The following is a 12591-nucleotide window of genomic DNA, read 5'->3' as shown; positions in this document are numbered from 1 at the left end:
CACAAATCAGACAACTTTCTCACCTTTTTTTTCTGCACCATATGCTCTGCAGAGATTAAACTGCTAAACGGCCGCTGTTAACCTCTATATTTTCTTTCTCGTCTCAGTCTGCAGCCCTCCTTTTTCTGTGTCTCCGGTTTCCTGAGAACCCACTAAATGTTACATGAAGTTTTTCGTGCTATCTGCTTGACCATCTCCTCTCGAAACTAAGTTTGTGTCCTGAGGGGAAGTGCAGCCAGGAAAAATCCATTTTCCCACTGCGGCACTTTTTTTCTATGAACTGAGCGAAAGAAAAGTGTCGTCGCCCTGCCCTCCCCCCAAACTCCCCGTTTCTTGCCTTGATATTTCCAAACCATCGCTTACGCTCACCAAGGGATTAATAGGTTCTGGAGGGAATGGAGCTTTCGAGCGAATGAGGAACAGCTGGTCTCCCCTCTCCTTGGCAGTTTGAGTGTTTTGAGTGTGAATTTGTGTTTGTGTGTGCAGTGGTAACATTTGACCTTTGCACAGGATCGGAGGTGTTACTCCCGATCTGAAAAAGCGACTATAAGACCAAGGTTTTCTCCAAACCGGGTTGAATCTACTGTGAAATTGTATTTGATGCTGGTGAAAAACTGCTAAGATTATGAATTTTGTTTTTTGCTCAAACTCTATTTAGTGTAAATCCATTTATACATAACACTAAATCGGAGATGTCAGCTGAAAGCACTTAACTAAAACAGCAGTGGCTTAATCACTTCAGTCTTTGAAAGCTGTGCTTGTTTGGCTTTAAAGTAGCTGTGTATCATCATAAAGGAGATGAGTTAAGGGCTGCAAGTTGCTCAGTCAAAAGTAGAAAGTTCATGAAATTTTTACTGAAGTCAATACAAAGAACTATTTCTTCTGATACCCTTAAAAAATCCAGTTCAACCCAATTGCATTTAGAATCAGCCTAATTAGTAAATAGAGTACAGTGGTGAGTAATTAGTCTGTGTGTGACTCCAGTTGTTCTGTGAATACATCAGAGGTTCGTTTATAATTTAACTCCTTCACGACTTTGTGTTTTTTCTTTTAAGTATGATGCAGCGATTCTACATGAAGTTCCTCCCTGAAGTATTTGTAACACTGATCATGTCATGACCACAGACCTCACTGTATTTCTTTGGATTTTATGTTACATAGCAAGAGTGGTGCATAGCTGTGAAGTGGATCCTCTTTTCACAGCAAATTGCAGCTTCAAGTCTTCCCCAACTTTCCACATTAACATACAGAGCTTTTTGGCCATTCTTCCTATAAAAGCTCAAGCTCAGTCAGTGTTGAAATAGAGCATCTATTGATATCAACTTTAAAGTTTTGCAACTAATTCTCAACTAGATTTGTATCTGGAATTTGATTGGGTCAGGCTTTGATCTTCATCGCTTGATTGTACATTGGTCTGTTTGGTTTTAGTTGTTATCCACCTGAAGGGTTCTGATCATGATGCTTCTGTCATCATGTTTTATTGTGATGAGGCTGTACTTGGAGAGAAGTGTTATTTTCCCCACACACGTCAAGTGTAGTCCAGAAAGATGAATGTTGCATTACAGATAAATCGACAGTTATAGATAGTTTTTGTTGTTTACTTAATAAACAGATAAGCGTCATTTTCAAGATTCTAGTAGTATGCTTTGTCATGTTTGTTTCACTTCCGTCCGCCTCTCTCTGTTTTTTTGTTTACATGTCGGCGGCAATTTGTGTTTGTTGAGCATTCTAGAAAAAGATGGCTTCCCTTTCATCCAATCTTCCCAATTATCTGCCGTCGATCGTGCTGCAGGTTGCACCTCTCTCCGCAGCAGCCGCGGAGGAGATCGGTTTTGTGCTCGCTGAACAGCAACAGCTGCATCCACTTAAACAGACAACTACCTCTGTACACCTCCTCCTTCTTCTACTTTTTGTGTGTGTGTGTGTGTACGTGTGTGTGTGTGCGTGTGTGTGTGTGTGTGTGTGTGTGTGTGTGTGTGTGGGTGTGTGTGTGTGTGTGTGTGTGTGTGTGATCTCCATCTCCCTCCCACCTCCCTTGCTCAGCAGTGGGCAGGTCACCCTGAATTATTCATCAGTGCGAAATGAAAAAGCTCATGGATATTGAATATCTTTTCTGAAGTGGTGGCCAACATTGTGTGTTTTTTTCCTTCTTCTCTCTTCCTTTCTTTTCTTTTTTTTTTTTTTCTTTTTTTTTTTTACTTTTTTTCCTCCAGCTGAATGGAATAAAGAGCATTCGGTCTCATTGGCAGGGTATTTCAAAGGTTAACCAATTGCTTTATCTTGTGCACATATTTACTTTTTTTATGGTCCATGGTCAGCAAGGTGGGGGTTGAGAAAGAGAGAGGAAGAAGAGGAAATCGGAGGAAAATAAATAGGTTGGGAATAAAAGGTGAAACTGTGGATATTTTTCTCTCTGAGGATCTTTCTTCTTTTCTTAAAGTGCTGCACCGCCTCTCTTCCTGGAACAAGCGTGCTTTTGGCCGTTTGTGGCCATCCTCATCGACCAGTTGTCATTCATTTCCCATTGTACTTCAGCCTGGTCTTTTGCCCTGTGGTTTGATCTGTGGCTCATGCTGTAAATCAATGCTACCGGTTCTTGTTCATTCAGCTCAGCTGCCAGCAAACACAGCAGAGCCTCTCAGAACATCTCCCATGCGAGAACGCTTTAGAAAAGGCAGAGAGGATTAGCAGGAAAAGTCTCTTAAGTGTCAGTGTTCTCTCTGCTGTGACTTTATTCTCTTTTTCTAAATGGTGGAGACATTAGGCTCTCATGTGAATCGTTATTTGTCCACTATTAACTTGCATCGGTGTCTTTATTTTATTTTTTATTTTTTAATGAGCAAACTGGATACTGGTTCCCAGATGGGTTAAAACTTTTTTTTTTTGGCACAGATCACTAGTTCATGACTGGCTACTGGTTCACCCCTTTACTAATTTGTTTGTCTAATTGCTATGCAAGAACAGCAAAGTAAAAAAACAACTAATGTTGCAGTTATTTCTTAAAACAGACCTATAGAAAAGGACTGTTGTTGATAAAAGACCACAATCTATTTCTCCCACTGGCACCATACTCACTTGTTTGTTTTGGTTGCATTTACCCAGGATGCCCTGCATTTGGAGCGGTCTCCTGTCATATCTATTCACACTTTGGTTTCACTAGAACTGAGACCGAGATTTTTAGGTGAACCAGACTTTGCGTTTTTGGACCACATCAGAGTCCGATTACTCATTCACACCTCATGAAATGAATTAGATTTTTTCGGCAAACAAACTAGAGATTGATTAAAGTGAACTTAACAGAATTAGTGTGAATGCAACCTAAGAAGTTACCAATACCCAACCAGCACTACAAACAGTTTAAACATACCTCTCTTCCATGAACTGTGTGTTTTCGGGCCTTTTCAAGTTTGAAGAGTAGCAAAGAAAAATAGCCGTCTGTTTAATGGTATATTTTTTTAAACCCAAGCAAAACAGAAACAATAATGAAATAAAGCCAAAAACTACTCAAGATGCCAGTCCTTTGTTTTCTGCTTTGCATGTTGCCCAGGCTCAAAAAGGACTTAATGTTTTATTATTCATTAATACCTCTGAGAACTACACAGACATGACCCTGCGTGGCTCCCATATGCCATTATGTTACTACTGTGCTTCCTGTCGGTCATTACAGTCCATTTTCCTTCAATACCAGTTCCTACCTCGGCACAGACAATTACCCAGGAATCCTTTTAAGAGTATTCCCAGGCTGAACAAAGACCAAATGTTCCTGCAGGAAGCGGTAAGGGCTTTAAGTGGCCAACCTTTTTCCAAAACCTATTTTTAACCAAGACATAATGACTGACAATTGGAGAAAGCAATTTGATTTTCTCTGTGAAAAATAAAGAAAAGCAAGTCAATCTCTTTATCTTCCTGGAAGCCCTTATGGGACTAATTTGTTTAGGAACATCATGTTACCTCCAGGTTACCATATTCTAAGCTCCACCGCGACTCTGGTGCTGATGTCGTACCTGGACAGCATCAGGTGACGGGTGTGGTGTTCGCAACAAGCACCTTTCTGCAGGCCACAATGGGTATCTGGGAATTGTAGGATCTTTGTGGAAGTGTGAAACATCATCTGGCACGGTGGAGGCAGACGGATGAGCAGGTGGGCGGGAGTTTATAGTGATAAAAATGCCTGCAACTCTTTAGCAAATCGAGCTTTAAAAGGCTGTAAGTGGACACCGCAAAATATCTGAGGGGCTGACTCCTAGCCGACAGGACCCCCCCCGCACCCCTCCCATGACCCTGGAGTTTTTATCGTAATGGAGCACAGCTGGGCTGCAGCTTGGACGGGTTAATAGCCATGTGACAGCTTCTCAAGAGGGAATGGGGGGAAGGAGGGTGTATGCATTTGTGTGCGTGCATGCATTTTATTTACTCATGCACTCTTGAGTAGCATCCAGGGGCCACTCTGAAGAGGGTGGGACTTTGTGCTTCTCCCTCTCGCTGCCAGGCCAGATGGCTCCTGTCACTGCAAGAAGAGGAGGAGCGATGGAAGGAAAAGGGAGAAAAAAAAAAGGAGGGTGCTTGGAGTTGGCCTTAACGGAGCTGGAGTGGCCTGTCCCCAGAGCCGCTACATCTGGAGACCACCTGCAGCTGGCTCCAACTGCTTCCTCCCTCCCCAGCTCCTTCCACATGCTTACTTTCTCCCTCCATGATGGAGGGTTGGGGGCCTCGGGGGGAGGCAGTGGTGGTAGGGGTGTGTTTAGCCAGGCTCTGTGCCCATGTTTCTGCAACTTTCTTTCTTTATGCGCTGGGTGTTGGAGGAGGTGCAGGAAAAACAGTGGCAACGGCGGCGCAACAGCAGAGCAGAATGTCTTTTTATTTTATGGCTGCAGCAGCTTCTGAGAGTAGAAAGTTTTTGTATTTGCTATATTTTTCACTTTGGTTTTTCTTTCTTTTTTTTAATTTCTCCCCAAATAAAAAAGGCAGAGTGAGAATGTTCGCTTTTCTTCCCTCCGCTCATGCTACAACTGATCCAGAGGCCACAGGGGGGCTGTTCCTGCCTGGAAGATAAAGCCTGCCTGCCCTCCTTGGCTACCCCCAAATAAAATAAGCTCATTTGCATTCCCATGCTGTAATTTATCCCTTCTCTTTTCCATTTTATGCTATCTCCATCCGTCATCCCTGCGTATTTTCAGCCCTATTCCTTGCGGTTCCGCGGGGACGGAGGCGAGGGAGGGGTGGGGGGAGAGAAGATGGGGAATTGGAGAAAACAAAAGCAGAGAGGCACTGTTTACTTAGGTTTGTTATCTGGACAGCTGCTGTGATGTGTGTGTGTGTGTTCTACCACCCCTCAGGCATGTATGTCAACACATACATGCCTGAGGGGTGACATTTACCCTGCCTACAAGTACGAGTCAGGTGAATAAACCTGCGCTTCTTAATTAAATACACAATGCATCAGAAGAAAACTATGCCACCTGCAGAGGTCCAAGTGGCATATTTTCACCTTTTTTCCCCGAGAGATTATGAAATAAAAGAAAAATAGTGCTGCGGGTTTTTCGATAGAGATGAGTGTAACGGTTTCAAATCGATTGATTTGTGACCATTGAAGAAATCACAAAATTATTCAAGTTCATGCAACACATCATGACTCTTATTAAACTCAAAAAATTGCTTCAAACTAAATCCTGTTGGTAGGGGTTCTTAGTTTTGATGCGTTGAGCTAAAGGAAAATCATATTTCAAAGCACTACCAGGAGAAATTGTCGCTCGCATTCTCCTGAGTATCAAGGTTGAACTTATGAGTTAATTATTGTTGCATCTGTTCAATCATAGAAGAATTGTGGCTTTTATTTTACTCACAAGAGATTTGTTCTTTTATTCGGCTGTTTAGCTTTTATTCTGCCATCTGTTTATTCATCCAGCCAGTCAGTTATTTGTATTTTATATATATATATATATATATATATATATATATATATATATATATATATATATATATATATATATATATATATATATATATATATATATATATATATATATATATATATATATATATATCTCCCTATATATATAGGGAGAAAGGGAGAAAACAGCTAAAAATAGGCTGAGAATCCTTGAAGGGTCTTGTGGGTCTTTTGCAGCACACAATGACAGACTAACTAAATGTACAAGCAAATAAAGAAGGATTAAGCCTCTTTGAAATGTACAAAAATGCTGAAATTATTGTATTTACTTAGCAGATGAAAAAAAATGACTAAGAGACCAGAGAATAACAGAAGCTAAGTTCAAGTTTTGCTAAAATGCTGCATCTTCAGAGTGGCTTTGTGATTGCAGCGCAATCAGAAGGATCCAGTTCACTTTGATTTTTCACATGAGCCCAGTGTGAATATTAGCAGATAATGATTCCCGACCGCCAGTTCTAAACTACCAATTGAATTTCCCTGTAGAATAAAAGTCAGGGAAAGCTAAAGAATAGAAAGAGTGTGTTTCAGAAAGGCAATAGAAATGGAAGAAAAAGAGAAAATGGGAAGCTTCCTTTTAAAAGATTACAGGGAGATCCTCTCTGGTAAACCTGGTGGGAAGCAGAGCCCCCCTTTAACCTACGTCCAGCATCTGCATTGAACCCCTGGACCTCCACTCGGATGCCCTGAACTCAGGCCTTGTCTCCAAGCAGCAGGTTGGCTCGCCCTCTTGATTTCCTAAAAATCCCTTTAAGGGCTTTAGGGGGATTTAACTGGCCTCTACATTCAGCTCGTTTCATCAGCCAAGTTCTTGCACTTACAGGAAAAGGGCAAATACAGTATAATTAGGCTGCTTAAAGAAGAGAGATTCTTTTCTGTGTTAAATCCACGTAGGAGACTTGGTCCAATTGTGGGGTCTTCCAGAGCGTGACTCCTGCTTCTGATGTTTTACTATGCCAAGGGTCGCGGCTCAAAGAAGGCATCCAGCTGGAGGGAGATTACAGCCTGCGTAATAAATCTAATAAATAAGAAGCAAACTGCATTTTAGAATAACAGCTGGCTCAACAGCTAGGTTTTTTTTTTCAGTTAGTCTGTTGAGAGCATTATTTTAGAATGCACAATGTCTTGCAAAGTTACTTGTGACAATTTACAAATTTCTTGAATTTCTTTCAGACTAGATGATGTTACAACTACAAACTTTTGGGGGTTTTTATTTAAATTTAATGTGATGGATCGATGCAAATTAGAGCATATTTGTAAAATGAGAAATAATGCCTGCTTTTTAATAATCTGTCAAACCTTTTGCTTTATTTACAGCTGGAGGTCTTTTCAGTTATGTCTTTACCGGCTTTGCACATCCGGAGGCTGAAACTTTGCTAATTTGTCTTTGTAAAACGTCTGCAAAACGTTTTGCTACAGGCTCTGAATTCATATGTACTTTGACTGGACCCTTCTAAACTTCCATACTGGAATTCAAAACCTTTATTTGTAGCACCTGCTATTTTCCTGCTAGAAATAATAAGATTTCTTTTTTCCTTCAAGGTTTTCCCTGTATTTCTATTTATCCATTGTCCCAACTTTCCTGTTCTTGCTAGGGAAACTCATCCTCACAGCATGATGCTGCCAACCTCATGTCTCATACCAGGGATGATGTGTTTAGGATACTAGTGCTTTCCATGCAGATTAAAAGGTTTACTTCAGGTCTCATCTCTCCTCTTCATGAGCACGTTGAGTAAGTGTTTTGCAACGTAACTCTGCTTTAAGCTGCCAACAAAAGAGATGGATTTACTCCTGTTCACTATGATGGGAGTGGGGGAGGGAGGTTGCAATATGTCTTTGCGTGACATTATACTTAAAAGGCTTAGAACTATAAGAAAAGAGAGTAAGCTATAAAAACAAACACAGATAACTAAATAATTTATTTTCAAGCGATAATATTTACTGTCGACAAACGGATAATTGCTGTGGCAGAACCGGTGCATTGTGGAAACAGATGTGAAGTCAGTCCTGGTTTAAACTCATGTCTGGCTGCCTTTCGTCTGTGAAAGCAGTTGTTTGTTTGCAGGGAGGTTCCCTGCTGTGGCAATCTGTTCTCATTAGTGTTTCGTCGCCCTCTCCAAACGCGTAACAACAATTTCATCAACTGTTGGACTCAGACATTATTAAGCCCATTGAGATCAACATTTTTATAAGCTCTTAAAAAGAGAGGAGAAAATAGGGAAAGTAGTCCTCCAATTTTAATCATTTAACTGTTTCTCATATAAAGAATTAAGCTGCATTTAACCCCAAAATGAGCGCAAGGGAATTCTAAGGGAGAAGGGATAAGGCTTGATATGGACGTCTTTAATTTTTCCACAACTCACGGTGAAATTGTAAGGCAGGTAAAAAAATGAATCTGCCATGTTCATTTTCGGGAACTGCAGCAAAGAGAGTCATACAGGGATTACCATGTTTTCATATTGACCAATAAATGCTGTGAACATGCCAACTGGTTGTTTGAATCAAGCCCTTTCAATATCCTACAATTGCTGTAGTGGTTAGTGGAAAAACACTATAATAAACCATGGCAAATTAGCTAATTCCCCATGCAAATCAAAACGTGTTGCTTTTATTGTGAAGGTGACCACTGTGGTTGCTCTATTTTGGTAGCAATATCAGCACAACTGACTCAACTGCTAAATAAAGACTGATGCAGAGTGTATAGTTTTTAATAATGCATAAGCTTCTAATACAGGGTTGCACAAAGCAGCAGTATGGCTCTATCAGCGTGTGCATTAATAATAATGCAAAGGACCAGCTGAAAAGAAAACATTAGTTGGTTGTTAATAATACATTTACCTTGTTGAATGAAGTCTCACTGTGGCTGATGCTCACACCTTGCAGAGTCGATAGTGCTTAGTAGGCTAAAACTAAAAGGGTGAGAAATGGAAGCGAAAATTTCACACAATTACTTTTCTTAACATTACACAGCTCTACTCATTTATTTATTTTCTTATGTCTATTGTAAAGTGGCTCCATTTGATTAGAATATTCCGCTGCGCAGGGATTACATCTTGAGTCAATCTTTTTTGATGAAACCTGCTGTGAAGTACAAGAGCATCGATGTTTGTAATGTTTTTTTTGGAAGTGTTTGTTTTTTGTTTTTTTTCATAAAACAATTAACAGTCAAATAGAATAAAGTTTATGTTGTTAGTGCAAAATTTTAAACTGTAGCAGTCAATTGCAAGGTCTAAAATGAATAGCAGTCGATTAATAAAAGTCTATTTTCACGTTTGTGGAATATTTGTTTATCCAATTAATGCAACTGCTGTCATCATGTTACTATCATAATTGGACTGTCACCATAAACAGTTCCTCATGCGGGCCTGTTTGGAAAAATAATTGGCCGTCGTTGATTTGGAGTAAAAAAAAATATATATGTTTACAATTTCTGTGCTACTGTCACCGGCATTAGTGAACTTTGTCTGTCACTAGTGGGATTTTAACTTGAAATGTGTGCTTTGGTTGGTTGAGGCTAAGACTGAGATTCTCTGCATTAATGAAAATATTTAAAGGAATAAATGTGAAAGACCATCACAAACTCAGCTGTATGGTAGAGGATTTGCTGTGGGCATTTTCTTCTTCCTCTATTGAACTTTGGCAGCATCCATGACATTGAACTATTTGAATTACTTTACTTCTTATTTCAAAAAAGTTCAAATCTGCCATAATTTCTTAGAAAATTGAATAATTGTCATCCTTTGGCACTTCTGAAGGACAGTGATAGAAAGCATACCCAAACATACAAAAACCCTATAAAAACCTATGAACTGAAGAGAAGAGAGCTTAAGTGAGAACCCAGGACTCTAGACAGAATGTGCAAAAAAAAAATGGTCAAAAAATTCTTCTGTAAGCTCCAAGACATGTGAAATGTCAGAAGGGCGGTGTAAAAAGTATTGATCCATTAGTTTATCTGTAATTTCTCAATCATGGATTTTTTTTCTCTGTACTCAATATATGCAAAAGTAGTTTTTGTCCTAATTTGGACTCATTGCAGATAGACTAAAATATTCATTAATCGGGTGACTAATTTTATGTTAGACAAACATTTAAAAAGTGAAAATGCAGAGGAGACCACTCGATCAAACCTGCAATATTCCTTCACACATCACCCTCCTTTACCTCTGCTTTTATCCCTAAAAATTCCCAACCTCCCAGATTGATTCAGTATCTGTTGGGAAGTGATCCATCTCTATCATGTTCCTTATTAACATATCTCTGTCAGTAGCCCTCCCCACCCCTCATTCTACCCTCTGCTGCACTTTCTCTCATGTTATTGAAGCCAGAAAGATCAGAGGGGCAGCCATATCCCCACACTCCATCAAGGGCCTGTGCGTGTGTGTTTGTTTCACAGGCTGGCAGGAAGTTGAAGCCTTTGATGGTCACACTCCTCAGATGTGTCGTTTCTGCAGAAGGCGGCTCCGGTGACGTGCCGTGTCTGTGCTTGTTTGGCTTTTGCCACTGAGGAAAAACACACACATGAAGTGAATGCACATCATTATTCCCTGCAGGTGACATTTTTTTTGTTTTTGTGTTTTTTTAAAATCTTTTTTACAAAGATGGACACTTCCAGCCACAGTGTGCCAGAGTGGTTCCACCTTTTCACTTTTCTGTCACTGATAATCGCTTCTGGCACCGGACTCTTTATATATCTGTTGCGCTTGTCATGCAGATGATGAGGTGTGTGTGTGTGTTTTCTCTGGCATGCCCTGATCTTGCTGCAGAGTGGCAGGGAGGCTCCACTTGCTTTGTTTTTCCCCACCAGCCGCTGCTCCTGCCGGTCATTCATCCAAACGATCTGTCACTCTATTCCCTCTCTACCTTCCTCCCTCCTGGGATGAAACTGTGAAATTAGCACACTTCCTTCTGATGACTTCCTTAAAAATCAGCAACAACTGCAAGCGGAAAGTATTGTCCTAAATATCAGCACTCAAATTTTCTGTTTGGGGACAAGCTGGGCAGGGAACAACAAAATGTCTCGGAACAGTCAGGAGTTATATTAATGAATTTTATATTTCACTTTAATTTCACTTTATCAGTCAATCAGGTTCATTTGTATGGCACATTTCAGCAACATGGCTGTCGAACTGCCTTGAACACAAACCACAGAAGTACAGTCATAAAAGATAGTATACAGTCAACAATTGAGAGAAATAGTAGCAAACATTACATTTTGATGAGTGCCATACTTTACTCGCCATCCCATTCACTAAAGATATATTCATTCACCCATCCCGGGATCCATCCATTCTTCCTGATTTTATAAAGTCCAACTCCTGTGAAAATATCTGCTATCATTTTATAGTTTAAAACCATCTGCAAAGATTTGCAACCTCTGGAAATCCGAATAAGCGAAACTCTGAAATTCTGACAAGAGTAATGGGCGGGAATGCAGAAAAGGAGAAGGTTGGCTGCCTGGATATTGGAGAAAGTGAGAAGATGATAGGAGGGACCAAATAATTGGGAAGGAGAGGAAAAGCGAGTCAGGGATAGTGTGCACAGCTAAGTGTGGCGCAAAAAAAAAAAAAATGGGGCAGGCGTTCTGAAAACACTGAGGAGTCCAGATCAGGAATAAAAAAGGAAAAGAAAAAAAACAAAACTGGGAGCAGAAGCGGGCGGCGGAGGAGGAGGTGGATGAGGAGGAGGGGGGAAAGAGGGAGGAGGGATTGTGCTTGTGCGGATCCTATGAAGTGATTGCAGCCTGTGAGCCCAGAGAGCACGGCTCCGCATGTTCAAGCTGGCATTTCTGATTTACTGATTCTTTTTTTTTTTTTTTTTTTGTATCTTCGGTGAGATTTTTTCTCTCTCTCTCTCTCTCTCTGAAACAAACCAAACCAAGAGGATGCACAGTGATTGTTTACCGCGCAGCTGACAGCAAAGGAAGCAGCACAGAGACTTTCCAGCGAGCGTGACCGCGTTTCTTTTTTTCTTCTTTGGGAGATTATAAAGGACAAAAGCTCTTCCTTCTTTTCTCCTGCAGCCGATCACCAGCACCATCTTCCTGGTGTGTGTGCGTGTGTGCGTGTGCGTGTGTGTGTGGACAGAGACGCGGCGGAGGGGTGAACCGTGCTTCTTTTTTTTCTCCCAGCCATGAAAGGCACGGACTAAAAGATGATGCAGCCGGGGGGCTTAGTGTGAACTCACAGTGCAGAAGCCCCTTCCCTTCACTGACGAGGCCAGAGCGAGAAGGGTGACTCTGCGAGAGGAGGGAGGCGGGGAGGGGAGGGGAAGGGGGGATAAGGCATTGCAGGAGGAGGAGGGAATATCCTTCTTGGATTTTTTTTTTTTCATAGAGGGTCTTCCTTTTTGATTTTTCTGTTTAAAAACATTTTTTTTTACCTCCAACTTTTCTTCCAACCGACTTCTGTTTTTTGTTGCGATGCTCGGGCTCTGAGCCTTTAAGAATGTGGAGGCAACATTTTCCAGGCAAGCAGCATGTTTCCTGTTTTCTTTTCTGGATGTCTAATAAAGTCTGGCATGTCGGGGGAGATGGAAGGGGAAGTGGGTGGTGGGGTGTGTGAGTGTCATGAATAAGAGGAGGTCTGATGTGTGTGTGTGTGTGTGTGCGTGCGTGCGTGCGTGGGTTGTTGTGGTCAGTAACGTGG

General features: G+C 41.0%; 1 protein-coding gene across 6 annotated transcripts in view; it reads left to right on the top strand.

The window, feature by feature from the left end:
* The window catches only part of LOC129367875 (C-terminal-binding protein 2), a 108607-nt gene that overhangs the window by 63363 nt on the left and 32653 nt on the right, over positions 1-12591 (top strand). Inside the window, exon 1 of one of the 6 annotated variants that reach the window (XM_055042505.1) lies at positions 12231-12412. The exons of the other annotated variants lie outside the window; for them this stretch is intronic. Within the exon in view, the coding sequence (XP_054898480.1) occupies positions 12391-12412 (22 nt within the window). The 5' untranslated portion in view covers positions 12231-12390. Of the gene's footprint in view, positions 1-12230; positions 12413-12591 lie in introns of those variants that run through there. 6 annotated transcript variants of the gene reach the window in all.

Source organism: Poeciliopsis prolifica, unplaced genomic scaffold, assembly GCF_027474105.1.
Source record: "Poeciliopsis prolifica strain line A6 unplaced genomic scaffold, Auburn_PproV2 SCAFFOLD018, whole genome shotgun sequence".
NCBI lineage: Eukaryota > Metazoa > Chordata > Actinopteri > Cyprinodontiformes > Poeciliidae > Poeciliopsis > Poeciliopsis prolifica.
The sequence above is the reverse complement of the archived record's forward strand: the minus strand, read 5'-3'. Positions and strand labels throughout refer to the sequence as shown.